The 25,384-nt window shown below is 50.4% G+C and overlaps 9 protein-coding genes across 9 annotated transcripts; 2 read left to right on the top strand and 7 right to left on the bottom strand.

Moving 5' to 3' along the window:
- Nucleotides 1–1,359: 1,359 nt before the first annotated feature.
- On the bottom strand, nt 1,360–1,971 carry N7482_005531 (uncharacterized protein; the record flags this gene model as incomplete). The annotated part of the gene is made up of 2 exons (XM_056687656.1): nt 1,360–1,609; nt 1,754–1,971. The coding sequence occupies 2 exons, from the start codon at nt 1,969–1,971 to the stop codon at nt 1,360–1,362; spliced, it is 468 nt and encodes a 155-aa protein (XP_056543211.1).
- Nucleotides 1,972–2,964: 993 nt separating this feature from the next.
- N7482_005530 (general substrate transporter) lies at nt 2,965–4,554 on the bottom strand (the record flags this gene model as incomplete). Its single annotated transcript, XM_056687655.1, has 2 exons — nt 2,965–3,247; nt 3,311–4,554. 2 exons carry the CDS (start codon nt 4,552–4,554, stop codon nt 2,965–2,967), a joined length of 1,527 nt encoding a protein of 508 aa, XP_056543210.1.
- Nucleotides 4,555–6,303: 1,749 nt separating this feature from the next.
- Nucleotides 6,304–6,522, top strand: N7482_005529 (uncharacterized protein; the record flags this gene model as incomplete). Its single annotated transcript, XM_056687654.1, has 1 exon — nt 6,304–6,522. The coding sequence occupies one exon, from the start codon at nt 6,304–6,306 to the stop codon at nt 6,520–6,522; it is 219 nt and encodes a 72-aa protein (XP_056543209.1).
- Nucleotides 6,523–9,953: 3,431 nt separating this feature from the next.
- N7482_005528 (GNAT family N-acetyltransferase) lies at nt 9,954–10,439 on the top strand (the record flags this gene model as incomplete). The annotated part of the gene is made up of 1 exon (XM_056687653.1): nt 9,954–10,439. The coding sequence occupies one exon, from the start codon at nt 9,954–9,956 to the stop codon at nt 10,437–10,439; it is 486 nt and encodes a 161-aa protein (XP_056543208.1).
- Nucleotides 10,440–11,480: 1,041 nt separating this feature from the next.
- On the bottom strand, nt 11,481–12,821 carry gprC (the record flags this gene model as incomplete). The annotated part of the gene is made up of 2 exons (XM_056687652.1): nt 11,481–11,872; nt 11,939–12,821. The coding sequence occupies 2 exons, from the start codon at nt 12,819–12,821 to the stop codon at nt 11,481–11,483; spliced, it is 1,275 nt and encodes a 424-aa protein (XP_056543207.1).
- Nucleotides 12,822–13,851: 1,030 nt separating this feature from the next.
- Nucleotides 13,852–14,229, bottom strand: N7482_005526 (uncharacterized protein; the record flags this gene model as incomplete). The annotated part of the gene is made up of 1 exon (XM_056687651.1): nt 13,852–14,229. The coding sequence occupies one exon, from the start codon at nt 14,227–14,229 to the stop codon at nt 13,852–13,854; it is 378 nt and encodes a 125-aa protein (XP_056543206.1).
- Nucleotides 14,230–18,264: 4,035 nt separating this feature from the next.
- Nucleotides 18,265–20,817, bottom strand: N7482_005525 (uncharacterized protein; the record flags this gene model as incomplete). Its single annotated transcript, XM_056687650.1, has 1 exon — nt 18,265–20,817. One exon carries the CDS (start codon nt 20,815–20,817, stop codon nt 18,265–18,267), a length of 2,553 nt encoding a protein of 850 aa, XP_056543205.1.
- A 743-nt stretch (nt 20,818–21,560) lies between these two features.
- Nucleotides 21,561–22,625, bottom strand: N7482_005524 (uncharacterized protein; the record flags this gene model as incomplete). Its single annotated transcript, XM_056687649.1, has 1 exon — nt 21,561–22,625. One exon carries the CDS (start codon nt 22,623–22,625, stop codon nt 21,561–21,563), a length of 1,065 nt encoding a protein of 354 aa, XP_056543204.1.
- Nucleotides 22,626–22,756: 131 nt separating this feature from the next.
- Nucleotides 22,757–24,991, bottom strand: N7482_005523 (uncharacterized protein; the record flags this gene model as incomplete). Its single annotated transcript, XM_056687648.1, has 1 exon — nt 22,757–24,991. The coding sequence occupies one exon, from the start codon at nt 24,989–24,991 to the stop codon at nt 22,757–22,759; it is 2,235 nt and encodes a 744-aa protein (XP_056543203.1).
- Between the last annotated feature and the right edge of the window lie 393 nt (nt 24,992–25,384).

The raw sequence follows: 25,384 nt of genomic DNA, 5'->3' as shown, positions 1-25,384 counted from the left end.
TTGCAGTCATGCAATTCGCGGCATTCCACCACCCACAGGTATCCCAGAGCCCAGTTGTAACATTATACCAATTCTGTAAGGTATTCAGAGCTACCTGAGCCCGTGATGTCGCATCATCGGCAGCCGTTTTGCCTGTCAGAAGAAACGGTATAAGAACCGCGGCAAGTAGACCAGGAGGTGAGTGTAACATGTTCAAGACTTGAGAAAATCATCAGATGGCCTGCTACTATATGTGACGGGTCGGCCATTTAAATAGGACGGCTCAGTTGCTCAGGACGAGTTATAGGCACATAATCGAAGAGCAAAACAAATATATATTAGACGCCATGATTGGCTCAGCAGTAGATCCACCGGGTGCGCACATGAAAACCCCTGATCTGCATGATAGGACAAGATCTCAACACAGGCAATTTTACATCCTGAACTAATGAAGTATTACTCTCTAACCATCGAAGCTATCGAGTACAACAAGATCAGTTACTTGAACCCAATGCCCTTGGACACTCGCGTGATTCATCTGGGGTTGGCCAGTAATGCAGTTGTCTCATGGTTAAGGGTGGAGTGCTCGAAACGGACCCCCTTGCAAGGGTGTGGACCGGCTTTGTTCTCCATTGCCCTATGGCCGATCCTAGTCCCTAGTCCAAGTATACATCGGTGTTGCCGGTCGGGCCTTTCACGTAGAGCACCTGAATGTGATCGACTTTTCTCGCAAATATCGTGTCCGGGGACAGTGCAGGGTTTCACATCGTTGAATAGCTGAATAGCCCTCGCTGCTCCCATCTGATGGTTCGGATTGGGCAGTGGACACGCAGCATGTTCCGCAGCGTCTCCGGTAGCGAGGGCCTCGGCTTTGCAGGCATGGTTCCCCAGGAGATGCACGAAAAAGGCAAGATAGCCTCGTTCTGAATGCACAAAGCATCCTCCCAAATCTGCTGCACCTGGCCAGCCGCGTCCCGCAAGACCCTAGTCGGTGTTGATCGCGGCATTTGTCGCAAGCACGAAGTTGTATGCAAAGACAAAAAGAGTCGTCCGCGGTAGATTGTGTCAGTAAGACCCCGTTGTGATAGACCTTGCCTCGGAATTAAGGATCCAGGATTAAATCGCAATACGTTGTGGAAATGATGCACGAAGGAAAGGTGAGGTGAGTCGGGGTGTCGATCGTGATCTGGAGCCATCCCAAAAACGCGGCGCGGTCAGCCTGAGCTGGCGCGTGCCGACGAGCACCGTGACATCCTTCTCCACATGGGAACGTAGCCTTCCCATGCCGGTGCAGGGTCGGTCTAATCGACTACTTTAGCCTTTTTGAGACGGCGTCACAGTGCAGGAAATCAATGTGGAGTCTGCGTCCGTCTAGAACCGCTAAATGCAGCAGCCCGGGGCCATGCTCATTAGGTAGCCGTTTAGAGAGAGGACCAACGCAGTCAGCTTGAGACCGTCGCCGTGATGTCCCACGAGATGGTTATGGGCGTCCTTGATGGTGAAGCCAACGGCGTCAATAGAGAGTGGCGTGCCCGCGTTTGCTATGGTGGCTCGACTGGTCCTTTTTTCATACTTGATGAAGCCCCAGCGCACGCCTTCGCTCGCCCTCAGCTGGCCAGTCGCGGACAGACTGGTCGGGAACGAAGATCAAGAGTTGATCACTGTAGTCCTCAGAGGCAGGCTGGAAGTTCTGGCAGTTGAGATGATACCTTTCCAACACAGCGTCTTTCCTGCACGGATTAGCGAATGTCCATGCAAGGAGATCGAGACGTACCAGTATTGGTATAATTCTTGAAAGGCATCTGCTGCCGTCCAAATTCTCACATAACCAGGAGAGCTGCCAAGGGGAACGACATGTTGGGAGGCCAGGCATGCTGCGAGCGTGCTTGCCTGGCTCTGGAGCAACTCGCGTGCCAGCTGCTGATTTGCTTGGGCCATGAGGTTGTCTTCGCAAGAGTCGGCGTCCGATGGTGCATTCTCCTTGAATGTCATGCGTGAGAACCCAGATGTGGAGGCAGCAGTCTGAGAAGGTGTATTGATTCTCTTACGTGAGGCTTGTTGGGTCCCGCACGGGTATTGGGATCGACCGGTGAATGCTGTATGATCGTTTATGCCGTGAAATTGAGGCTCAACGTTGAATTACGTACGCGGCGTTCCGTCAAAGTAGTGCTCTGGGCATCGTTGCTGGAGGGGTCGGAAAAAAGAGTGCATTTCTGGTGTCCACTCAAAATTTATTAGAATCTTATACACTATACTTCCTGCAGACATGTTGATACCTCAACTAGTGGGGGTGGGTTGCGCCGCACCTGCACAAAAAGCTAACCCATGAGGCTGATCTGTCCCAGGAGAAAGAACCTCATCAGCGACGGCCTACGGGCCCTCCGGGCAGGTGCATTTTGTCCAAGTAATGATTGACTGTAACAACTAGGAATGTTGCCTGCCCATGGAGTATTTTTGGTCCAGCGGTCTTATTCCCCCACTCATCCCGACGGTTTTTGGACTCCTCCATACAGTCTGACTTGTCTACCGAATGACAAGAGGGTGTCCTGCCGGCAAATCGGGCTCACGTTTGACAGATCCGAGTATGAATACTACTACTATGTTTGCACTCGTTTAGGCCCATAGAACGCCCATAGAACACAATGGGCCAAACCCGTCGGCCAAAACCTAGCCCAGAAGTGGGTTGGGCTGGGTTGGGCTATGGGCTTTATGGATTCTGCCGCAGTCTACATGCGACAGTAAGTTTTCCTTATAGACAAAACAGCCTCTAATATATTCAACCTATACCCTGTATCAAAGCCTCTTGCAGTCACTCGTCCAGGCCTTATTCACCGCCGCGATGCCATAAAATCAAGTTCAGATCCGGTAGATCACTTTCTGCTTACCCTAGAGAAGTAGTACCGGTGTTGATCGCTCGTCCAGCCATGCGGAGGGAAGCACGCGACCCCTACAGAGTGTTTATGCCGTTGAAGAGCTTGGCTTCCGCTAGCATTCCACCAGATCAATGTGTTCGAGCTGTGCCTTATAATCCGAGGTATGCGTGCTCTCACTGCGTACGCGCGGTTTCTTCGATAATCTCACAACGTCCCTGATGGATGGAGCTTCGCGGAAGATGAGGTCGAGGTCCTCCAGGTTTTGGCCCGTTGTCTCCGGGTAGAAAAAGTACACCGTCGGAGCTATCATACCGGCAATTACCGCATAGACGATATAATAACGATATCCAATATCGTTAAAAGCGACAGGAGTCATCATCGCGACTGCGAACATCCTGAAAATGGTAAGGTTAGTATCTCTTACAAACGTAGATTTGACAAAGGATTAAGGTAATTACCAGAGCCAATGATTTGCGGTTGAAATGGCCTGCATCGCAACCCGGAGACTCGCTGGTGCCACCTCTGTCGTGTAGAGGAAATTGGCTCCGAGGAATCCGATAGGAAGAAAGAAGTTGAACAAAAAGATGAAAAACCCAGAGGCTATGGAAGCCGAGTGGTTGTCACTACCGAAGGAGTTTGACACGGCCATTGCTGTCATGCAGAGAGACATTCCAGCTCCGCTAATCATGAAAGCCACGCGTCGTCCGATTCTGTCTATGCTAAAGAAACAGACGAAGCAGGAAAGGAACTTCCATGTCATAGCAGCGGAGGCAAGAATCTTTCCAGTGCTGGGACCAAGATTCAAATTCTTTTCGAAAATGATTGGGATATAGACCGAAATCAAGGTCCCACCGCTCATCTGCTGGAAGAACTGAAGCAGCATACAAAGAGCAAAACGATAGAAGAGTTTATCCTCTCCCATGACGAACAGATCCTTGAGAGAGACCTCTTTGTGATCTTCGAGGGACATCTCAATCCCAGCCACCTCCGCGATGATCTCATCGGAATCCACCGGTTTTTGTTTCAGTGCTGCAAGCGCCTGCTTTGCGGCAGTGATTTCGTTTTTGCGGACTAGCCAGCGAGGCGATTCGGGAAGGAATGGTATGCTGCAAATAATCACAGACGAGAACAGAAGTGGTACTGACAATGACCCTCTCCAAGAGGCAGCCGAATCCTGAATGTGATAAAAGCCAAAGTTTACCCACTCTGAGATTGCAAAGCCGAGGGCAATAAAGAGCCCCGTTAGCACAACATTGCGACCTCGTTTGTCGGCAGAAGAGCATTCAGAAAGCCAGACAGGTACCGTGGCGCTCAATAATCCCACTCCGACGCCGATGATGACTCTGCCGATAGTAAATTGGAGCAAGGAATGAGCGGACAGTTCCAAGACCTGGCCCACGATGGAGACGCATGCTCCGAGGAAGATAGTACGCTTCCGACCAAGGTAATCACCAATCCACACACAGCTGAGCGAGCCAAATAGAGCACCGAGTGTGAAGGAGGCGACGATGGCCCCCTGAACAGTTGAATGATGGCTTTTTTCGTGACCGACGGTGTTGGCAGTATCAATCGCAGGAAATTGTTCTGTCCAGGATGGAAAATTCAAGAGTCCCCCCAAACCTGCTTGATTGTAGCCAAAAACAACATATGAAGGGCAAACAACCAGGGCGATCTGGGCTAATTGAAGGTAATTCTCGAACATCTCCAAGCGAGAAAAATCAGTATCTCACTCTCACAGGTGTAAAGGCAGTGAGAAATGTGGCAAAAAGAAGATTCCTAGGCAGTAGGATGAGCGGCTGGCACAAGAGAAGACGAAAATCGGAAGAGAGTTGGGAAATAGTGGAACCCGCGAGTGTGACTACAGGTCGGCTCAGTGAACGCAAACTGTCAAAATGGCACCAAGGCTTATCGTCCCGAGTACCCTGGCTAGACCTCGGCAAACCGTAAGGAACCAGACCGGACCGGGACCAGACGGGACCGAAACTAGGCTCGGTCCTAACTTTTAGGACCGCTAGGAACCCAACTTTTTTAGGACCGGACCACTGCGGTCCTAGTCCCCCGTGGGGTCCTACACATAAGACAAATATAGAAAATTATATGATTTATGTATAGTTTATATAGTTTATATAGTATCTTTAGCTAACTAATTAGTTTATATAGCCTAAATAGGAAGGTCTTAGTAGAATTTTGAAATTCCGGGGGACCACACGGGGGACCGAACAGCACCATGGGGACCGGGTGGTCCGGTCCTGGTCCTAAAGTTTAGGATCGGACCCGCTCCCCACTGACGTCTAACCCTGGAACAATGACGCTCCTTTTCATCCGATGGTCGGAGGAGCCAGATGGGTTATTTACTGTAATAAGAGCCCTGTTCACAGAGTACTACTGTATTACTGTATGTACGCTCTTCTAACCCCTTGAATCAATCAACATTTCTTCAATGCAATTTGTTCCCCTCGGTCAAATAGCCCCTTATAGCGCCATACAATGCCATACTGTTTTAGCTTGCTCTGACATGATTTACTCCGTTGGTTTAAGTCGACCTTTAGAAAACATAATCGGTAAACGAGTGACACAAGTAAGCGGGCGGCGCACCCCAAACACCATGTAATGTTCACAATCCTCCCGCTAGAGACGCCGCTTGACGCAGACACCTTTGACTCGGTGGCTAGAAGAGACAAACTTGACCAATGTCTACCATACTCAGAGGTAATTGGGGTGGCCCGACCGCGGCAGGGGGAATCTAATCCGGGTACTGTTTTTCGCACGACAGAGTTCTCAACTCGCACGCCATACTAGGCCTATTTTAGAAAAATCTGCCCCTCTTCGCCCTTCCACTGCATGAAGTCTACCAAGCCCTTAATTATACAATTTCCCATACATAAGCGCTCAAAGCGGTTGCCCTCCCTGTCGTTGTCAATCACCCTGCCTACGTGCGTAAACAACCTCGTAGCCCTCGGAGCTCTATGTCCCACCATATCTTCAACCACCCCTACCACTCCGAAACGCACGAATCCGCATAGCTGGGCCGACAATACCGATGACACGACCGAGAGATCTGCTTCGGAGGTTGGCGAGTTTAATGGCGATCGTACTCGACTAAAACTAGAATGCCGGGTACTAGTTGGAAGATGGGGAGGTATTGAGAACCGCAAACGGAAGAAGTCGATAACAAGAAAATATCTCCGGCTCGCTGACGCTTTCTTCTTCTCCCCATCTTCCCCTCCTCCTTTTGTTTGGACTTCCCAATCTGCCTAAAAAAGGAACGAGATTTCGGAAGTTGGCCGACAAGCAAAAACAAGCCTTGCCCAGACGGAGAGTTGAGATAACGTATCCGTGCCTCCGCGCACCCACCGCTTTCGCTAGTGGGTGCGCCCGGTGTTACCGTCATCCCTGTTTTACCGTCATTTTCTATCGCCTCGCCTACCATCAGCTATTTCAACCACACAACATGCCTAAAAAGGACAATTTCGACGAAGCTTGCCTAGCCGAGGCTATCAAAATCGCTCTAGCCCAAAAGAAACCAAATATCGCTAAGATTACGCGTGAATTCGACGTATCTCGCACTACCCTCTCCGACCGCGTCAAAAAGGCAATAACGCCCACTACACCTACCGAATCACGCAGAAACGCCCTTACAAGCTATCAAGAGAGAGCCTTGGTGGCCTAGATACACTAGATATACAACTGGAACCTCCCCCCTAATACGTAGGTTATAGAGACGTAGGTAAATTAGGCGCTTAGGCGTACAGACTAAGATAGATAGGTCGGCAAGAATTAGGCGTATAGCTTTATAGTACGTATCCCTACATATATTAATCTAGTACCGGTAAAGTAGAAGACTAAGGAACTGAGGCGAATTTAAGCTAAAGACGTAGGGTTTCTTTAGTATTAGTATAACTAGCTTACGATTCTACTCTATAATATCTCTATACGATTAGTATATAACTTCGATAAATACGGCTTCTAACTAGGTCAAGGGCAATCGCGAAACGTCCTTAGTTATAAATCATCTTACCCTAACCTTACTAAATCTAAGCGAGGCGAGACTATCACTACTATCGAATATATCGCCGCCGATAGCTAGCAGATAGACCCGCTATTCATATTTAAAAGTAGCGTTTTTATAGAGTATTAGTTTAATAGCAGCGATAATCTCCCACGAAACACTATCACTACTACATCACCGAATAGCTAGATTTCCGATAATTTAGCTATTACCTAGCTAAATTCGTTTATTAAATTAACTAATAGCCGCATTAAGAAGGGGGAAAAGCGCCATCTAATATTCGACGGTCATAGTTCGCATCTTACCCTCGAATTTATACAAAAATATAAGGCTCATAATATTATACTATTCGGCTTCTTACCCTATTCGACACATCTCTACTAGCTACTAGATAGTAAGCCCTTTTTAAATTATAAATAGCAATTTCGACGTACAAATAATAAACTATCGTTTTAGGGTAGCTAGCCCTACAGGAAATCAGAATTCCTCCGAATTATTAGCCCTATACGATCAAGGGCGTTTACCTAACGAATCATCCGCGAATCCTTTAAAGATCGAGACATTTAGCCGGTTAATAGTAATTAGATCGTAGCGAATCTATCGAATCAGATAGAAATCCCTAAGCTTTAGTCTAATCTTCGGTCGCATAGTTTCCATACACCATTACCACCACCACCACCAACCGCCCTCTCGTCGTCCAGTGTTGAAATTACCCCACCAAAATCAATTAAAGCACTCCTAAAGAACCAGACAAAGATAACCAAATATCTTAATACATTATTGCCAAAGATACAGCGAGATATCACTAAGATCTTCGACCACCAGCGAGAGAAGCTTAAAGAGCTTCATATAACCTAGGATACAATCCAGCGAATCAGAGCCGCGCAGGCACCCCTACGACGTCAATTAACTAGGCGACAGGTTAAGCCGCTTAGCCAGTCAGGTATATTAAAAGTTAATAATACAAATCGATCAATTCAGGCTAGGAAGGCGAAAGATATAGCTATAGAGGAGAGGAAACTAGCCAGACAGTTCGAAAAGGTCTATAGCTACAAACCCACACAGAGGCCTGAGGAAGCTATTCGTAAGGCAGCTGAGGCTGAGGAGGCTACGACGCGACAGGGAGAGTTTTTTTTTATTGATAATTAGCTAATGTGTTAAAATATCGATGGTTTTCATCAAAATGTAACGGTAAAACAGGGATGACGGTAACACCGGGCGCACCCACTAGCGAAGCGGTGTGGGTGGGCGAAGGCACGGATAATCCAGAGCTGGGAGAATTGCTGAAACCCCAACCGTTCACCCACCCCGGCAACCCGCCCACGCCGCCAGCACCAGAACATACAACCAGACTATATGTTGATTTAAGAATTATTTTGTATGCTCTTAAAGGTATTAAGAGCAATATATCTAAATTTAAAGATATCAAAAGAAGATTCTACTATATTGCTATAAAATACAATGTAATTTAGATTCCAAGCCCCAAATACAGTAGGTCACACATGGGCCCACATTTGTTAGGTATTTGTATGTAATTAGGGATTAGTCATGAATTTAGGCTTCGTAATAGCTGGGTATCGGACGCATAGGGATATCGTCAACATCTCTCCCCCCTGATTTTCTTCCTCAATCAGCCAATCTTGTCATCCTGGTTTTGATTCCATTCGATCTAATTCGTCATGATCGCATACTAGGCGATACGTATTCAGCGTGTTTCGAGACCATGGTACAGTAAATGCAGTATTTTACGACTTCGTAATTCGACGCTCAAGGGGTTGGTATGAGGTCTTAGTATACCGAAAATGAAACACAACCGACCAGGCGCCCCACCGCGGAGCCTACAGGTCACCTGGACATCAAATAAGGTTCGCGGACGTTAAACTATAACCTTTTAGGAAAAAAGTCCGCCAAATGTCCAGGTAAGCTTTCTAGATAAGCGAGATTTACTGTACTGATACAGATTTAATTATAAACAATACGCACATAAAATATTCAAGTTACTAGATTATAGTTATTCCTAAGGTATTATCTAAGATATAAAAGAGATAAAACTAAGTACTTAATCAATACTCTTTAAGCACTCTCTAAGCGCTTCTATACTATATTACTTATAAGGAAGCTTGACTAATATAGAATGGAAGTACTTAAAAAGTACTTAAAGAGTACTTAGAGAGCATATAGTATACTATAGGGTAAAAATTAACTGAGAGGTCTAGTATTATAATTCTAGTAATTTTGATAATCTGCGGTTAGGTCTAGCCTAACTAGTAAGATAGGCCGCCTAATGTCCAGGTGAGGTTTTTCTGATGTCCAGCTGACCTGCATCCTCCCCACGGGGTGCCCACCCCAATTTCCCCAATTCTCGGTATTTCTAGACCTCGGAATTACCCTCGCGAGGGTCGGCTCAAAAATTTTAAACCTCACCCGACCCTCTAATTAGCTATTAAGAATAAACTAATTATAGATCTAGAAGTAATAGGAGATAATTAGGCTATCTTCTCTATATTTATTTATAGATAGAAAGAAATATAAATAAAGATAAAAAAAAAATCAATACTGATGAACCCGACATCACGTGGTCAGCCAATTCTGAGCACGGAAAATATTGCTGGAGAAATTGCTCCATTCAACAGTATTTACTACCATGTTGCCCACAATGCTGTGGGAGAAATGCTATCATAGCCGGAGAGGCTGGTTCGGCGGAAGCTCGAAGATTCCGCTATCATTCCAAGGACGGGCATTACATGTCCCAGCTATAGAATAAGATCCAATCGAAAGATGTTTGGAAACTTTCGGGCTATTTGGACAAGGACTACTACAGCTAACGTTCGTCAATCCAACTAGGCTTGATTGGTGAGATCGCGAGGGCGGCGATCCACAGTCTGACTCACCTTGCGGCTGTCTCCCGAGGGTCGCCTGTACGAGACTCACAACATGCGACTGGACATTACCCCGAGTGTATACGAAAATTGGATTGCAGCGCCGCCTTCAACTTCTGAAGCCTTTAAGGCTTAGAAACTGTCCATCGCTGATATATTTCGCTTTGACTCAATTCCGTCCTTTGCCTTCGCGTCGCAACTTCGCCGAGCAACATGGTCGATCCGTCCCGCGCATCCAACAAGAATTATACCATAACCAAAGCAACGGCCGAAGATGTACCAATTATCCAGTCAATGGTTGAAGCCGCATACTCAAAATATATTGAACGTATCGGCAAACGGCCAGCCCCCATGGACGAAGACTACTATCAAATCATCCACACTCAGAATGTTCTTGTTTTAAAGGATAAGAACAACCTGGTGGTTGGATCAATTGTCCTTGAATTTGACCCAGCCTCCAACTCCATGAAAGTCAACAACTTAGTGGTCCATCCCTCGGCCCAGGGCCATGGATACGGGCGAGTTATGATGAACTGCGCCGAGGATGTTGCGCGATCGCAGAATTGTGTGGCGGTCACGCTCTACACAAACGTCAAGATGTATGAAAATCTTGGAGTTTATTTGAAAATGGGGTTCTCTGAGACTGAAAGAAAGAACCAAGATGGCTTTGATCGAGTTTTCTTCCGCAAGGATCTTTGATATATCTATATCTATTAAAGTGGGTAACGCTTTATGGCACTCTGGCAGAAAAGCAGACGGGTTGAGGCATAGGAAGCGCTGGATGCCGGTAGCGAGAGGCGCAGAACACGATCTGGAGACACTGCTTGATGAAAAAGTAACACATGAACGCTGAGACGGAAGGCGAGAGGCCGGCAAAAGATCAGATCAGAACCGTATAGTGCAAAACTGTCATAAGGAAACGCTCCTTGAAAAGAATGTATGTGTCGCTGCTGCTTGTAAGTCTGCGAGGGCCCCCCAGGATTACTTTCGTAGACGCTGCACGCATTTCAGCCATCAGTAGATTAGTAGATGGAAAATTATGACGCCACCGTCTGGAACTGATCGCGGGAAAGTCCGGGAGCAAACTGTATAGTCCCAAGGCCTCAGCAATTGTAGTATTCAGCAAAAGAACGCCCCCGAGACTCACCTCGTCGTATCTGTGCTCGAAGCTAGCGAGCTTATTCTCAATTTGCACACGTACTTGCGGGAGCCATAACACAGTCCAAATCATATATGTCAAGGTCACTGCATTTGTATCCGAACCAGATCCATTTCCTTGGAGGACGTGCTTCTGGTAGATGTGCTAGGTATGAATTCTCAAAAGTCCAATAATTCATAGCATTCTCTGCGTATCCTCTGGTTATTTGCTTTATTCGACGGCAATGTTATAAGATGTGTGTCAATAGACTGATGTTTGATTTATGAATATATTGTTCAGAAGAAGTAGATATAGATGGGAATCCTCTTTGTCCTTGCCATTCCCAAGCATAATAATGAGATGCATATTTTCCCGGTTGTAAGTATGTACAAAGTTCCGTCATGAAATGAACAGGGTCAGGGTAAAAAGTTATAGAAAGGAGAAGGGTTAAATGTGTGTGTGGGTAAGAGAAGGACAGCAGCCATCGGTCAAGTGAAACGTCGTGAAGAAAGGTCAAGGAGGGGAACATTATTAGAAGGGAGCATCAACCAATGTAGTAGGCGTGCATCTCGTAGAAAGGCCATCGCTTTGAATCAAATAGATCATCGTTTCCACATCCGAGATGAGGGCTCCCTGAATTCGTCTTTGCTGGAGCGCTCGCTGGCGCCTTCTGACGGGTATGCGGGCTCGGTGGTAATTTCGATGGTGGTCTCCTGGTACACCTTGCCCATTGGGCCCATCTCGACGCCCGGCTGGACAATGTTATCGGTCGAGCCATCGCGCTCATGGTGGTCCTGAATGGTCCCACCAAGCCTGGTTCGATTCCTGGGATCGGCAGTAATTGTGGTAAGATGGTTTTCGCCATGGCGTCCCTTGCTGCTAGCGAACTTGTTGTAGGAGCGGTCTTGGCTGGGCTCGGAATCGATGATGAGGTTACGACGAGTGAGAGTGTATAGGATAACGTCGACAAGACCGGAACTAGTAATAATGGCGCCTTGGGATGCGTTAGCTATCATCACTCACCGTCATGGTATGACAATCTTGGCAACATTGTACTTACCGGCACAACAGAAGAAGGTGAGCGAGGGGGCGTCGCCGTTTGCTGTAGCCATCCGTCCAGCAGCAAGGGGAAGAGAGAGGATGATATAGACGATGGGATAGATTGTCATGTAGCCAACCACCCGTCGTAGACGCTTGAGACTTTCCAGCTGACTGTTGCCCAGGATCGACGAAGCAGCAATTTGTCGTCGCAGTTGAAAATACATCACCGCGTACAAACACACAGTACCGAATTCGGCCAGGAAAATCCAGATGTAATGAGTCCAGAGACGAACGGTCTCGTAATCTTCACTGATCCAGCACCAGGCGCCAGAGGGCACAAAGACATCTGCCCCGTATGCGGCGATGGGAATGATCACAATGATAGCAATGAATGCCCAAACACCGCAGACGAAGGAGACGAACACCTTGTAGGACATCTTTCGACCCCAGACAACCAACAAAAACGTATGGAATGCAATAGCAAGCACGAAAAGACCACTGCCGGGATCTCCAATTTGAAGCCACATACCTTGTAGGAAGCATGCAGCCGTGCCGGACTTGATTTTATCGGTAGCAATCCATTTTATGCAAATCAAAAAGGCGAGGGATTGCTGGAAATCTGCCAAGACCAGGTTGTAGATCAGAATGACATACTGGTTGTAACCGATGTATCTCTGATAGTTTGACCGCCAGAAAATGAGGCGGTAAGTGATGAATGAAAGTAGTCCCAATGTGGCAAGAAAGGAGAGACAAGCCATGACCGAGACTGCTATGAGGCCTCTCCGCTGGACCAAGGGCAATGGGTCGATATCAAGCGACACATCTCTCGTCAATCCGGGAAGCATCTCGCCCCCGGATGACGGGCCTCTCGGCATGAGACTCAAAAGGACAAGGCCAGACATTTTCGAAGATCTTTATGGGAATAAGGAGCCCGATGCACGCCCTATCACCATCACCTAGCTGTGGAAAAAGCAAGTTGGACCACGCCGTGCGGAGGTTTTCTCGGGTGTCAAAGTTTGGCCCAAGTGCAACAGATAAATGCCAGTACCGCAAGTGCTGACAGAAATGTGATCGGATGGTTTGGTAGCGGCGTAGTCGTTTCTGCCTCACCCATAAATTGACCAGACGGGGGTAAAAAGAACGACAGGGGGTTGGGGGAGGCGGCAACAAAAGAACGGAGGTTCAGGATGCGGTTACCAATGCTTTTTCGCAACTACATCCGAGACAATGGAAAGGAATCCACACAAAGGCCCTTGTCAGGCAGTGTGAACTCTAAAACCAATAAGGTCGGGGGAAATATAATGGGAAGTTTGTTTCCACAAGACTTCTCCTGTCAAGAGTGACACTCCACGCACTGGGACGTTTGGTCTGGGTCTTGAAGGGATCATCTCCCTTAGGGCCTCACGGTGGGGAGAATGAGCTTGGTACCCGTAACTAAGGCAAAAGACTCATAGTCTTGCAAAGGCTAGAATTGAGTAAAATTGTCCCCACTTTAGGCGACCACACCCCTGTTTGACTAGGGGCAGGGGTGGGGAGAACACGAAGTCTCTGCCACGAGAGGGTCGAGTACTGGTAGTAGACCGGGTTAGGTTTTGGTCAAGACGGCCGCATCCACTCGCGATCACCGTCCGAGCGGTGCTCTGAGCGGTGCTCTGAGCGGTGCTCTGCGCGGCATGGAGTAACTGCCGAAAAGGATGAAGCGCCGCTCAGAAGCGGCTGCATATCATCCAAATCAGCCGAATTTTGGGAAAAGGCGTTGGACGGCTGCGCATTGGGAGAGGTGGCCATACTCTGTACCACGCCACAAACTTTCTCTCCGCGCTGACCCAGTGAGCCGTGAGGAGTGGCGGGTCCCACCACTCATAAAAGGCCGCGGTTTAGCTAGAGGTCCTAGTCCTGATTTTCCGACGCAGGGGCGACGCTTCTGGAACACTAGCGGAAGACACGGGTAAGGTTCGCGTGCACGAGCTCCAACGCCCGTGGCCATGCCGTCAAAGGAATAAAGTGCGCAGCGAAGTTTTCAGCCTGCTGGATTGGATTAGGTCCTCCGCGCCGAGTACAGAGGGGCGTTGATCGTCCACGGCCGCTCCGAAGCTGCAACAGAGCTAAATGGCCAGTGGCCAACGACAGGGCAAGAGCGATGACCCAGGGGGTTGGTCCATTGTAGGAACCCTGCAGAATCGGTTCTTTTCCGTTGCCCGACTGCCCCAGGGGAGGTCCAGTATGGAGTAGTTCCCAGTAGTTCCCTCGGACTTGCAGTTTGTCCTGCCAAGGCACGGTTCCAGTGATAATGTCGATCGCATGGTACATTGCGTCGGAAAATAAAGGATTAGCTAGCAATAGTGTAATATTGAGCTGGCGGCGGTACGACCGAGGCCCAGAATAAGCTTTCTTCCACCAGGAACAGACCGGAAACACGGCTGATTCCCCAGCGACTCCATCGAATGGAACCTTGCCCGCCTGGGCGTCCGGTGCGGTCAATTCTTGACTGAAAACCTGCTACCCACTCTCGGCTCGCGAGTTACTCCGCCTAGATTTGGGGCTGCGTCATTGAGCCTCGGGTGGATTGGGCGAAATAGCGATACTAATGCGAATGCGTACCCCGTCCAAGAGGCGAAACTTGATATTGGCTGCATGGAGCAGTAGTTGTGTCAAGGGAGCGAAAGTGCGGTCTGCGCACTCCGCGCGCATCCCCGCATAGTAATGGAGCCCGGGGTCGGCTGAAATGCCCTCGGGAAGCTTTCACTGGCTAGTCTCAACATATGTGAGTGTGTGTCCATGGGCCTCCCGAAGACCCACCAACCCAGGCGGAACATATGTCGGCCGTGTACCGAGGATCAACGAAAAGATCGTCGACCATGACGGGATATGATTCGCGTCGAGTCGGCCGGCTGACTAGCGCGGTGAGTGGATGGGGACACGGTTACCCTTGGCCAGCGAAGGATGAGTACACGTTGGCACCGTCTCGCTCGAGAGCCGTTAGCAGCGATCGTGGAGGTTGCGTTGCACTTCCCATGTCTTCAGGAGCCAGGGAATGTGTGCCCCGGCCGGATTTCTTGCGTCGTTGTTCTCCATTCAACGGCAACTAAGTGGTACAGTTGCGGGGGTCGCGGAGTTCAAGGCGGCCTCTCCCGCCAACTGCCAGTTCACAGAGGTTTTTCAGGGGCGTTTAGTGACAGCGAACCAGATATCTTGTCGGGCGTGCCGCTGGCGCTGAGGCTGGTCGATGCTTATTTGGTCGAGGGACCGCGAAGCCATGGTTCTCCCCAGGGCCAAGGCCGTAGGGCATCTCCTGGATCTCCTTCTCCTGCCTATTCCTGCTAGCTCACGTTGCCCGGGCTGCCGATCAGAATTCTATGAGTGTGGAACTGAAAAACATGTCATCGAGATTTTGTACCAAGGCTGGTCTGGGTCTCTTGCATAGTTGCCACATCGCACTGCTATTGGCGGAACACTGCCGGGAAGGCCCCTCACAATCTTCTTTCCGTGCCGTCAATCCTCCTCCCCGCGGAGACGAAAATTCCAGATACCTCGGGTCCCAATAGTATCCTCAAACTAGTTGAGACTCCGCTGGCAGCTCCCGCTCAGTTCCACTGTCGAAGGTACCCATCTCTAGGGCCAGTTCCACCGATCGGGGCCATGGTCATGATCTTCGGCGGGGGCAAAGAAAGTTGGATAAGAAGATTTGAAGATGATGGGAAGGTCTTGTCCCAAAGACCACATACTCGGGCTGGATTCTTTCGGCGCTTATCATGCACTGCAGTTGCCGAAGTCTTGTCTTGGATGGCGGCCATAGTCCGTGGCTAATCGATCAGCCACCAACGCCATGCAGCATTACCTGCCGATCTCCATCTTAGACACAGCCGTTTTCCGATTTGGACCATGTAAACATGTCCTCGTACCTTCACTAGCGGTGCTCTATCGGCCAGTATCTCTGTGTTCCAAGATGTGCTTACATGGGATGACCCGCTGCAAAACAACGGCACCGCATACTCCACCATCATGCTGAGTGGAACGCAAAGCCTAGGCCCGTGGCGCACGGCTCATCATTCGAGCGGGTGCCTTTTCCCCCAGATTATCAACCCGTATTGCAGATATTAGAGTTTCGTCGGCACCGCGAGCAACTGTCGGAGAAGATCTGCTATGATCTGCTCAATGGTGGCATGAACGGTACTCATATTGGTCTGTCTTCATGGCTTATCTGATGATATAGAAAGTTCAATATTTGCGTTGAAGGAAGTTTCTGCGCAACCAGTCATGGTCCGAGCTGTCGCGTGACCGTGCGGAGTGGGCCAAGTCGGCCCAACTCATCTCGGATCCAAATATCGTCCGGGCCGTAGTCAACTTCCGTGGTGGAGTTGCCGTTTCCGTGGCAGATCTCAATTCCACTTCCTGGTCGATACTCCATCGAAAAGTTGCCTCGCCAAGAGGTCAGCACAGAGAGTGGCCCATCCTGTACTTAACCCTTTGAAGGCTGCTTGCAGATGACCATTTGTAGCATCAGAGCAGCTGGATCCGGAATAGACATATCGTCGCCGGTCAGCGACCACGTAGAGCCTGCTAGACTTCCCCCCCCCGGAATACTATGGAAAACCTAGTTCGAAAAGAGAAAGAATATGCCGGTAGCCATCATGCTTTGGCTGAAAGACCATCTTTAGTTAGACGCGGGATACATGTGCCAGAAGGTACCATGTCCTGTGCTTTAGAGTCTTTGCTAGACAAGGACAAGCCGATTCTTCGTTAATCATTGCCACTAGTTCCGATGTGCTGACCGGGCGGTGGCGAGTGGGAAGAAACCTGAAACAGCCAAAGAACTGGGTTGTTTTCGAAGATTGTGTGGGTTTGCGAGAGAATAGGGGTAGACTATCGCCGGTTATCAAGCACACCTGCCTCGGGACGAGGCGGTTCACTCCAGAGACAACAAATGACATGGCATAATGCATCCAGGAGATTTAGCTGCACCGAACTATTGGTTCACCCCCGTGATACTAAAACAGAAAACCCCAAATTTTTGGCCTATCACATACCGCCCCCTGCGACTCTCGTCGAACATTGGCCAACTAATCTAAACATCGGCGTGTTGCAAAAACGCTCGGCTCATATAGATAGCGACTAGGCCGAGCTCACAATTATCAACTTGTGGGGCGTTCTCGGGGTTTCCGAAGGGGTGGCATAGCATGACCTGCACAACGGCCCGTCTTTTCCGATCGGGATTATATCTTCACAAAGCCGAGGCGCATGCCACAAAGCCGAGGCGCATGCCACAAAGCCGAGGCGCATGCCCATGCCGTCACACCTCTGTATAGGATCGACCAAAGCAGTCCTCCAGTTATTCAGTCAGGTTAAGTGCCTGCGAGTGCTCATGGCAAAATGGATAAGTAGAAAAGTAAATGCATGCCTCTAAAAGAATTGGTCTAACATCATGGGATTGGGGAAGGCTTTAGAATATGAGAGGACCTGATGAATGCTTCTCCATTGATGCGTTTCATCCCCGTCGCATCTTCAGTAGCAACTGAATTGAGAGTCCTTTCGGGGACCTCTGAATTCACATCCCATGTACTCGTTCCTAAGAATCTCCTTAGCACGCTCGCCGGCGTGAACAGACCGTGTGCGACCCAGTCGTCTACATACTGAGTCACCGCCCGGGAGTATTTTGTCCGAGCGAAGGAATTGTGAAGCCCTCAAAATCATTATCTTGGCACTTCTGATGTCGGCGCAAGTCATTCCGGTTTATGGTTGTATCTGCGTGAGCTCTCGCACGTACCTACCTAAGTCGAGTTGGTTCTAGATGTTGCCACATTCCGGTGAGTGATTTGGGAGGCCTGAAGGTGCTAAGGCCGGCAGCCTTGTCACCCTCTCTTGTAATTGGGGACTCCGTATGCAATTGATTTTTGTTATTCATATTGCGTTTTCACCATGGACCGGGGGGTTGGATCCCTCGGCCTTGTTACTGAGGGGTGCAGGAACATGCCCTGGAGGTATATTCAACCTTACGATGGGTCTTATCAATAGGTTTGGATACAGAAACTCGATGGTTATTTCTCTCGATGGTCATTTTACGTTAACAATTCACAAAAGGCACGACTCGTGGCATTCATCAATCATAATAAGCAAGCTAACAGAGACCAAACAAACTGACAAAAAGTCATACGCGGCAATACGCCACTGAGCATGAGGCCGGTGGGTTATGGGGAGACTTGGAATTGGGGGGGGAGGTGGGTATCATCATCATTTCATCAACCAGCAGCGCCCGATGCAATACTATATCCCGCTCGCATGCTACCCTGAAACATCCCTTTGGATGCTTCCGTCCAACTTGAAGGCCGTTGTTTTCGTTGGCCGAATTTACCTCCGCCGCAAGTTTCGGCTGTCACGGCGACTAGACTGCACCGGCGCCTCTTCCTCGTCTTCTTCCTCTACCGGAGCAGGTGTCCGGCGCTCCGTGCGCCTCTTAGGTCGGCGCCGACGGTTGGAGCTGATATTACTGGCAGAGTCATCCGGGGCTAAGGAGCGGTCATCATCCAGGAAATCATCTTCCGTGCCGCTCTCCCATGCATGTACACCCGAGGCCGGCGTTCCCAGACGTGCTTCAACGTAAGATCCGCGTCGACTTTGGTTCGCGACGGACAGTCCCGCGCCACGTTCGCGCAGCGCTCGGCGGACAACTTCGGCTTTGAGGTGGAGCGCCTCGAAAGCATCTTCCAGTGCCTCCATGCCGAGGAAGATGTCGCGTTCGATTTCCGCCAGAGCAGCAATTTCAGTTTCCTCATCCAACGCGATCGGTCCTCCGAACGATGCGGGGGACGATGGAGCTCCGTTGGGCTGGCTGGCTGGTCGGAAGCTACCGTCCATGTAGTTCGGCGTCGGTCCGCGCGAGATTCCTCCCGTGCTAAAGGGCGTAGTAGAGCAACTGCCACTCCGTCGAGGATGGGTAGGGGTCATGGCATCTTCGACACCACTGCGGAGGAAACCATCAAAGCGACCGGATATAAGAATTTCCCATTCGTCATCAGTGATGGCGGCAAGGGTTGCCAAGACGTGATGCAGGCCAGGGTTATTCAGCATGAACATGGCGGTCTCCGGGTCGCGCGGGAGAGATGGTAGGCGGTACAGACGCTGGATTGCCAGAGATGACGAAATAAGCGGCGAGGGTCGCTGTCGGGGTTTCTCCTCACCAGATCGCGGGACAGGAGTCGAGGAGTTGATGCCAAGCAAAGCGCAAAACAGCGAGCGGTGGTGAGATTCAAGATGTGTGAGCATTGCAAAAGTCAGGGTCTCATCGTCCACTTCTTCTGGCGCGCTGCTCGCGGAATCTGTCTGCTCAGAGAGCCATTTGTCCACCGCGACCTTGGTTTTGCGAGATTGACGAATAAAATGATCACGGTATTCTTCAGGAACATCGACGTCGAGCTTCTGCATAGGAATGTGCTCTTCACCAGGCACTCTGGCCTCCACCGTGGATGCAACCATCATAAAAGGCGGCCACATAGGTAACTCTCGGCGACCAGACACCAGTTCCAACACCTCTCCCCAGCTGACTCCCTCCGGGCGATTCTCCATAGCTTCACGCTCGCACATAAGGCAATTGCATGGCTCCGATGAAATATCACGTGCGAAAACAGCCTCCAGACGGTCGAGAAGTCGGCGTGCCACTGAACGATAACCTGTCGCCACAGCCAAAGACCCACTTTTGCTCATCACCTTTTGGTAGTTATCGAGAAGGTTATTGAACGGATCGAAAACCTTGGCAGCCGCCAGCTGAGGCTGAGTTGCTGACTGGGAGAAGGGATCGGACGTAGCTGGCCCGGTAAGTAATGTTCGCGGGACCCGATGATCTAGTCCGCCATGTTGAAGTAAGTAGTCTACCCTTGGGATGGAGACGGGCACCTCCGGTGGGGGCGGAGGCGGCGGCGGCGCATCGAATCCTTGACCGGGCATGACGGGTCTCCCATAATCGAGTGAGTCGTCGCTGGGAGTGCGGCGGTGGGACGCAGCAGACCGCGTCTGATTGCGAGAGGGAGGTTTTATGGGCGGGGTCATCGGTTTTCGAGATGCAGTATATTGTTGGTTGGGAGCAATGGAAGTGACATCAGATCCAGGAGCCGACTCTGCACCTGCATCGCGGACCGTTGACTGCGAGGGCGACATCGTAGAGCGGCTCGATCGTTTAGGTAGCTTCTTCTCATCGGAGAGCTTCGTCTTCGATGGCTTGTGGCTGGCTCGAGGCGACGACGCTTCCTTCTCGGTCTTGGACGACTTCGACTTGGGAGTGTCCGCCCGCGCCGTTTTGCTGGACTTGGTTGATTCATCCTTCTTCGATCGGAGGCTCGACGACGACCTGTTAATCTCGGTCCTGATCTTTATGTTTGTCTTCTTCGTCTTCGGCTTTTCTGACTCTTTATCATCCTCCCTGCCGACTGCAGTGCCCCTCTGAGATGACTCTTGATCCAGACCAGTCAGGGGTGGACTGGGAGGGGCATGGTGGTTCTCGGTGCGGTTGTGACTCGTCCCATTGGCCTCCCCATTATCCTTGTGGTCTGTCAGGTCGGTCGGGTCTGGTGTGGGGATATCGCGGTGGCGGACATCCTCTTTGCTGTGCGCTTTCGAGAAGGTAGGGTATGGGAGGCTGGATCTCGATTCCAGGAACGAGGCTGTTCCCAACCGGCTCGCGGCGTCGAGGCCTGGCATAGAGGACCGGCGGGGGGGAGCGCTGTGGGAGGTCGAGGAGGTGGAGGAGCGAGCCGTGGATTCTTCGGGCTCGGTTTCCTTGGTTGACGTGCGGGAGGTCCGTCCTTGGGACGAACGCTTCGCTGGTTGCTGCTGATGTTTGTTGTTGGAAGTGGAGGAGGACTTCGGCTTCCGGCTCTTTACGCTGTTAGGTCTCACCGGGAAAAACATGGCGGACTCGTGAGAAATCGTCGCCGTAGCGGTAGCCGCACGAGGTGGATCCCTTCAGGACGCCCTGGGCCCGCAGGTTCATCGGTCGCAGTCCGTGTACTTCGTAGTCTTGTCCGTGCATTCGAACCCTCGAGTCAAAAAGGCTGGGGGGATGTGCACCGCCACTGAGGAGGACGTGATCCTATTTTCGTCTCCAACTCCTGCGCGTGCTGCCTGGCGCTTGAGTTGGGCAGTTGTGAGTTTTCACTGGTCGCTTAAATCCGGGAGGCACAGCGCCTGCGTCGATCGCACGAGGGCCGCGGGAAGGGCTCCGGCATTCCGTAGATGGATGGGCTTTATTTTCCTGGGCGATCGATCGAGCTGAACTCGACTAAGATAGTAAAATAAGCGCGGCTCTTTGCAGGTACGGTGCATGAGGCGCTATGAGGGCAAGAACGAGAAGGGATGGGACCGACTTGCTAGGAGGCCAACAGACACAATCCTTTTGGGCCCAGCTCTACTGGTGTGGATGCTGGAGCTGCATGGAAGCCCGATGCTTCTTGGGAGATTAGGACGATTCAACCCGAAGGCTGAAACATTAGGACGACACCCGAGGTCGGGGTATATACGGGGGTCACCTGACGAGAGTAGACCAGAGTACAGAGATGAGAGATGTGATCTAGACGAGTTTAGGGAAAGGCAGTTCAGGGTATCATTAACTAAAAAGATTGGCTCAGAATATCATATCACATCCACAAACGTGCTCAGTCCATCGCGTGCAATCCATTCAGCGCTTTCTTGACCGGGGATGTCTGCAACACCCAGTTCCCATCCTCCTCGTGCGCCACGCCCTCCCGCTGGGCTGCTCTTAGCGTCTTGTCCCCCGCCGGGGTCAAATCGCCCGAGTGACAATCCCAAACCCAGCCTTCCTTGAGCCACATCCAGGTGAGATACGCTCGCAATTCCTTGTCCTGGGGGAGAACGGATTTCCATTCGGGAACAAAGCCATGCGCGGCTGCATCCGTTCCTTTCCAATCCGTAGCTAGCCCTCGCAGTTCATCTCGGCAGAAGATGCGCCAACTGTCCAAGGAGTATGCTCCGACTCCGGGTAGATGGGCAATTTCCCAGGCTGCTCGCGGGTCCTCATCATCAATATATTCATCGGCTGTGATATCCCGACCATCCAGTTTCCGGGGGTAGTGTAGCTTGCGGTAGCGTTTGTTCTTGGCTGGTGGATCGGTCTCCCATAGTTGTGCAATGGCGATGCATTTCTTCGCGCGTTGATTCTGGAAGCCTAAACAATGGATCATAGAGACAAATTCTGCCAGGTCCGCAGAAGCGATAGCCTCAATGGTGGGGTAGCGCTCGAAGACTTTAAACAAGACGGGTAACGCAACCCCGCCCCGCGTTCGGTTCAAGAAAATGGTTGCAATAATCAACTTGAATGGCTCGTGTGCAAGCTGTTCCTGGACAAGACCAAAAGACGGGGCATCGATAGGGGGGAACGGGAGACAAGATATGGCAGGGGCTGGAGCTATTGGAAAGTAGGGAGATCTTTTGGCTATTTTGGGTCGCCATAACTTGGAAGTTTCAGGGTCAAGAAACTTGGTGCTCTTGACAGGGGTTTGGGGGTCCAGATTGGCGGTTGGAGGCTGGAAATGTGGACTCTTGGAAGGACACACTTTGGAGTCTGGATACAAAGAGATGTCGTCTTCAAGATCATGACCAAAATCGCTGGGCGGATCGCTTAAAGAGGAGTCCAATGATAAAAAATCGTATGGTAGGTTCAACTCGTCCAGAATTTGCCGAGTCGTCTCTGGTAGCAACATGGCGGGTAAGTGTGATGCTGTGCTGGATTTTGGAGATGTTGTACGGGCAGGGATAGTGGTTGTCGGGGCTGCATGGAAGTATTTAGACTTGACCTCATCGCTGGGCGTCACCCCTGGCAAATCACTGGAAATCAAAAATCCAGGCTCCACTCCTTCGGATCAGGTGACAAGGGCCCATACTTTGACTGGGAGCCAGGAGTGCCCTGAGAGGTCGGGGTCGAGACTTGCATCAGCCCTTTGGCCACAGTTCGATCGCGCCGGGGAGTTGAGATCTGCATCGGCACTCCAGCCACGGTACCCTCACGTTCAGGAGTTTGACGTGATATGGAGAGCTGAGCTTTTGGTTCGTCATGTGTTTTGGGCACTCTGTTCCCACCGTCATCGCAGCGTTCGTGCAGGTGGAAAGCTGTTGCCTCAACTGGAAGCTCGTCAGCTGAGCTATGGGCATCTTCGACAAGGGCTCTATCATGTTGGAATGTAGAATATTTCCTCTGCAGCTTCCGCTCTCTCTTCTGTTGTAGTCTGTACTCCTGCTTTCTCCTTTTCCTTTCCTTCCTGGGCTCGGGGTCTTTTGCTGGCGGTCCATTACTTGACACCTGCGCAGAGACAGACGATTGGTTCTTCCGCAAAAGCTTCGCGGAGGCCTCTTGGGCATGATGTCTGTTGTGATCTTCGAGACATGCCTTACTGGACTGCTGCTGTGCTTCGGCTTCTTTTTTCTGGTTCCTTTCCTTTTCCTCTCTCTTCCTTTGTTTCCGCAGTCGCTTTTTTTCCTTTCTCTTCTGGTTCCTCGACAACCTGAGGGGGGAATCATTGGTAGGCTCCGGAGAAATTTTTGGCAACAGGCCCTCTTGAACCATATCCATCACAGTCCCAGGCGAAGCATCTGATTCATGTGGAGTGTCGGGGACACTCTCGTCATTTAAACTTTCTCCCACGGTTGCGGGGTTGTGAGCAGTTTGAATTTGGACATCTTCAACATCTGCCTTGCCATTGTCGGAGGCAGCTATCTTTCCATGCGGGAAGGTCGACTCGAAAATGTGTTCTGTCACAGAGATCTGTGCTTCATGGTACGCAGTTGCGTCGCCCGATTCGAGGGGTAATTCGGGCGTGCTCTCAACCTGAACAGCCTCAGCCTTTTCGTTTTTTCCATTGATTTTTACGCTGACAGGCTCGTGGGAAATTTTTGGTGAGTTTTGAACATTGAATGTGTCAGGCTCGTTCCCTTTTTCCTCATCGTGAACAACGACTGCATCGATTGGCACTTCGGGAGAGCTTTCGATTTGGATCATGGTAGTTCCTTGATCATTTGCATAGTCTGGAGCATCACGGAGCGCGGTAGGCGGCGGATTGACATGGCCATTGGCAGCTTGAATGACCTCTGTCTCTACCGCCTGCGGCGAGGACTCCAAGGGTTCACATACACGTCTTTTGCTTCTCCGGCCGTTCAAGCTTGGAGAGGGAGACATATGGTCACGGTTCCTCTTGAAACCTTCCCGAGTGTGAGAGGTCGGTTCAACTTCATCGACAATTTCATTCCCGAAAGGCATGTCATCAAGACCCATCGCGGGTGGTTCAGCGTCAACGCAAACAAACTCCAGATACAGCTTTCGCACATGCTTGACTAAGCTCTTGATCGACGAAGAATCAAGCCCCACCGATGACGCTACTCTGCATATCTCATCAGTAAAGTGAAGTCGCGCAGATCGTTGTATAGGTTGCACAGGATTGTGCATGAATGGGTGTCCCGCAATAAAGTTCAGAACACGGAGTCTCTCAGATCTTCCCACAGAAGAGAAAATGCGGTCCTCCTCTGCACATTCATCATTCAATGTATCTTGTTCAGATACACCGTTCAAACTTCCTTCGATGGCTTCCACAAATGTTGAGGCATGGTCAGAATCATCCTGAGGGGTGCCGTTCGGCTGCACATGGTCATCACCCTTCATCTCCTTAGTATGATCACACTCATCCTGGTCACGATTCACGTTGTTTCCCACGAGATCTTCATCATCACTGCCGCAAAGATCGATTACCGTTATCTCTCTCTTGGCCGCAGACCTTGTCTTCTTCCTGTTCTTCTTCTTGGTCTTGCTCGTAATAGTGCTAGATGCCGAGATATATGTGGGTCTCTTGCAATTATCCCGACTCCGTAATGAGTAAGAAGACGGCGAGTTCCCGGAACCCACTGGACTTGAATCAAACGGCAAGTCGCTGTGTCGTGACTCTTCAAGACTTGCTTCCTCAGACAGGATTCGGTTAACAGTCTTGTCGAAAAACGCGTCAAAGGGCTGGTAGTCTCCGTATGTGTTGAGGGGGAAGGAAGGAGGAGGCGCCACAATAGAAAAATCGTCAGGGGGCGTCATTATGCACGCAGTGATTGCGCCCTGGCGGGCTCTGTCGTTCAAGTGAGGTGGGTTGGCGATGGGGAATGCATATGCGCGGTGAGTTCAAATTCCGGTGAGCAGCCACCTGTGCGTCCGAGAGAAGTCAGAATTGCCTGAATTCAGAGCATTGCAGCATCAAGAAGGCTCACGGGCTTGGGTTGTCACTTGGATGTTAACCAGGTCTGGGGAAGGTCGAGGGGGCTTCCTCATAGCCTTGTGCGCAGGTTGTTGGTAAGGTTCAGAATGGGAGGTTCGTAGGCTAATAATGTGACGGGAAAGATTGTAGGAGGGTCGGAAGCCAGCAAGAAAATATAATTTGACGCAAAGAAGGAGCAGTTGACTTGTCAACTGCGGTCAAACGAAGAAGCGCCC

The sequence above is a fragment of the Penicillium canariense genome (genome assembly GCF_028826845.1).
Source record: "Penicillium canariense strain IBT 26290 chromosome Unknown utg000003l_segment0_segment0, whole genome shotgun sequence".
Lineage (NCBI taxonomy): Eukaryota > Fungi > Ascomycota > Eurotiomycetes > Eurotiales > Aspergillaceae > Penicillium > Penicillium canariense.
The sequence above is the reverse complement of the archived record's forward strand: the minus strand, read 5'-3'. Positions and strand labels throughout refer to the sequence as shown.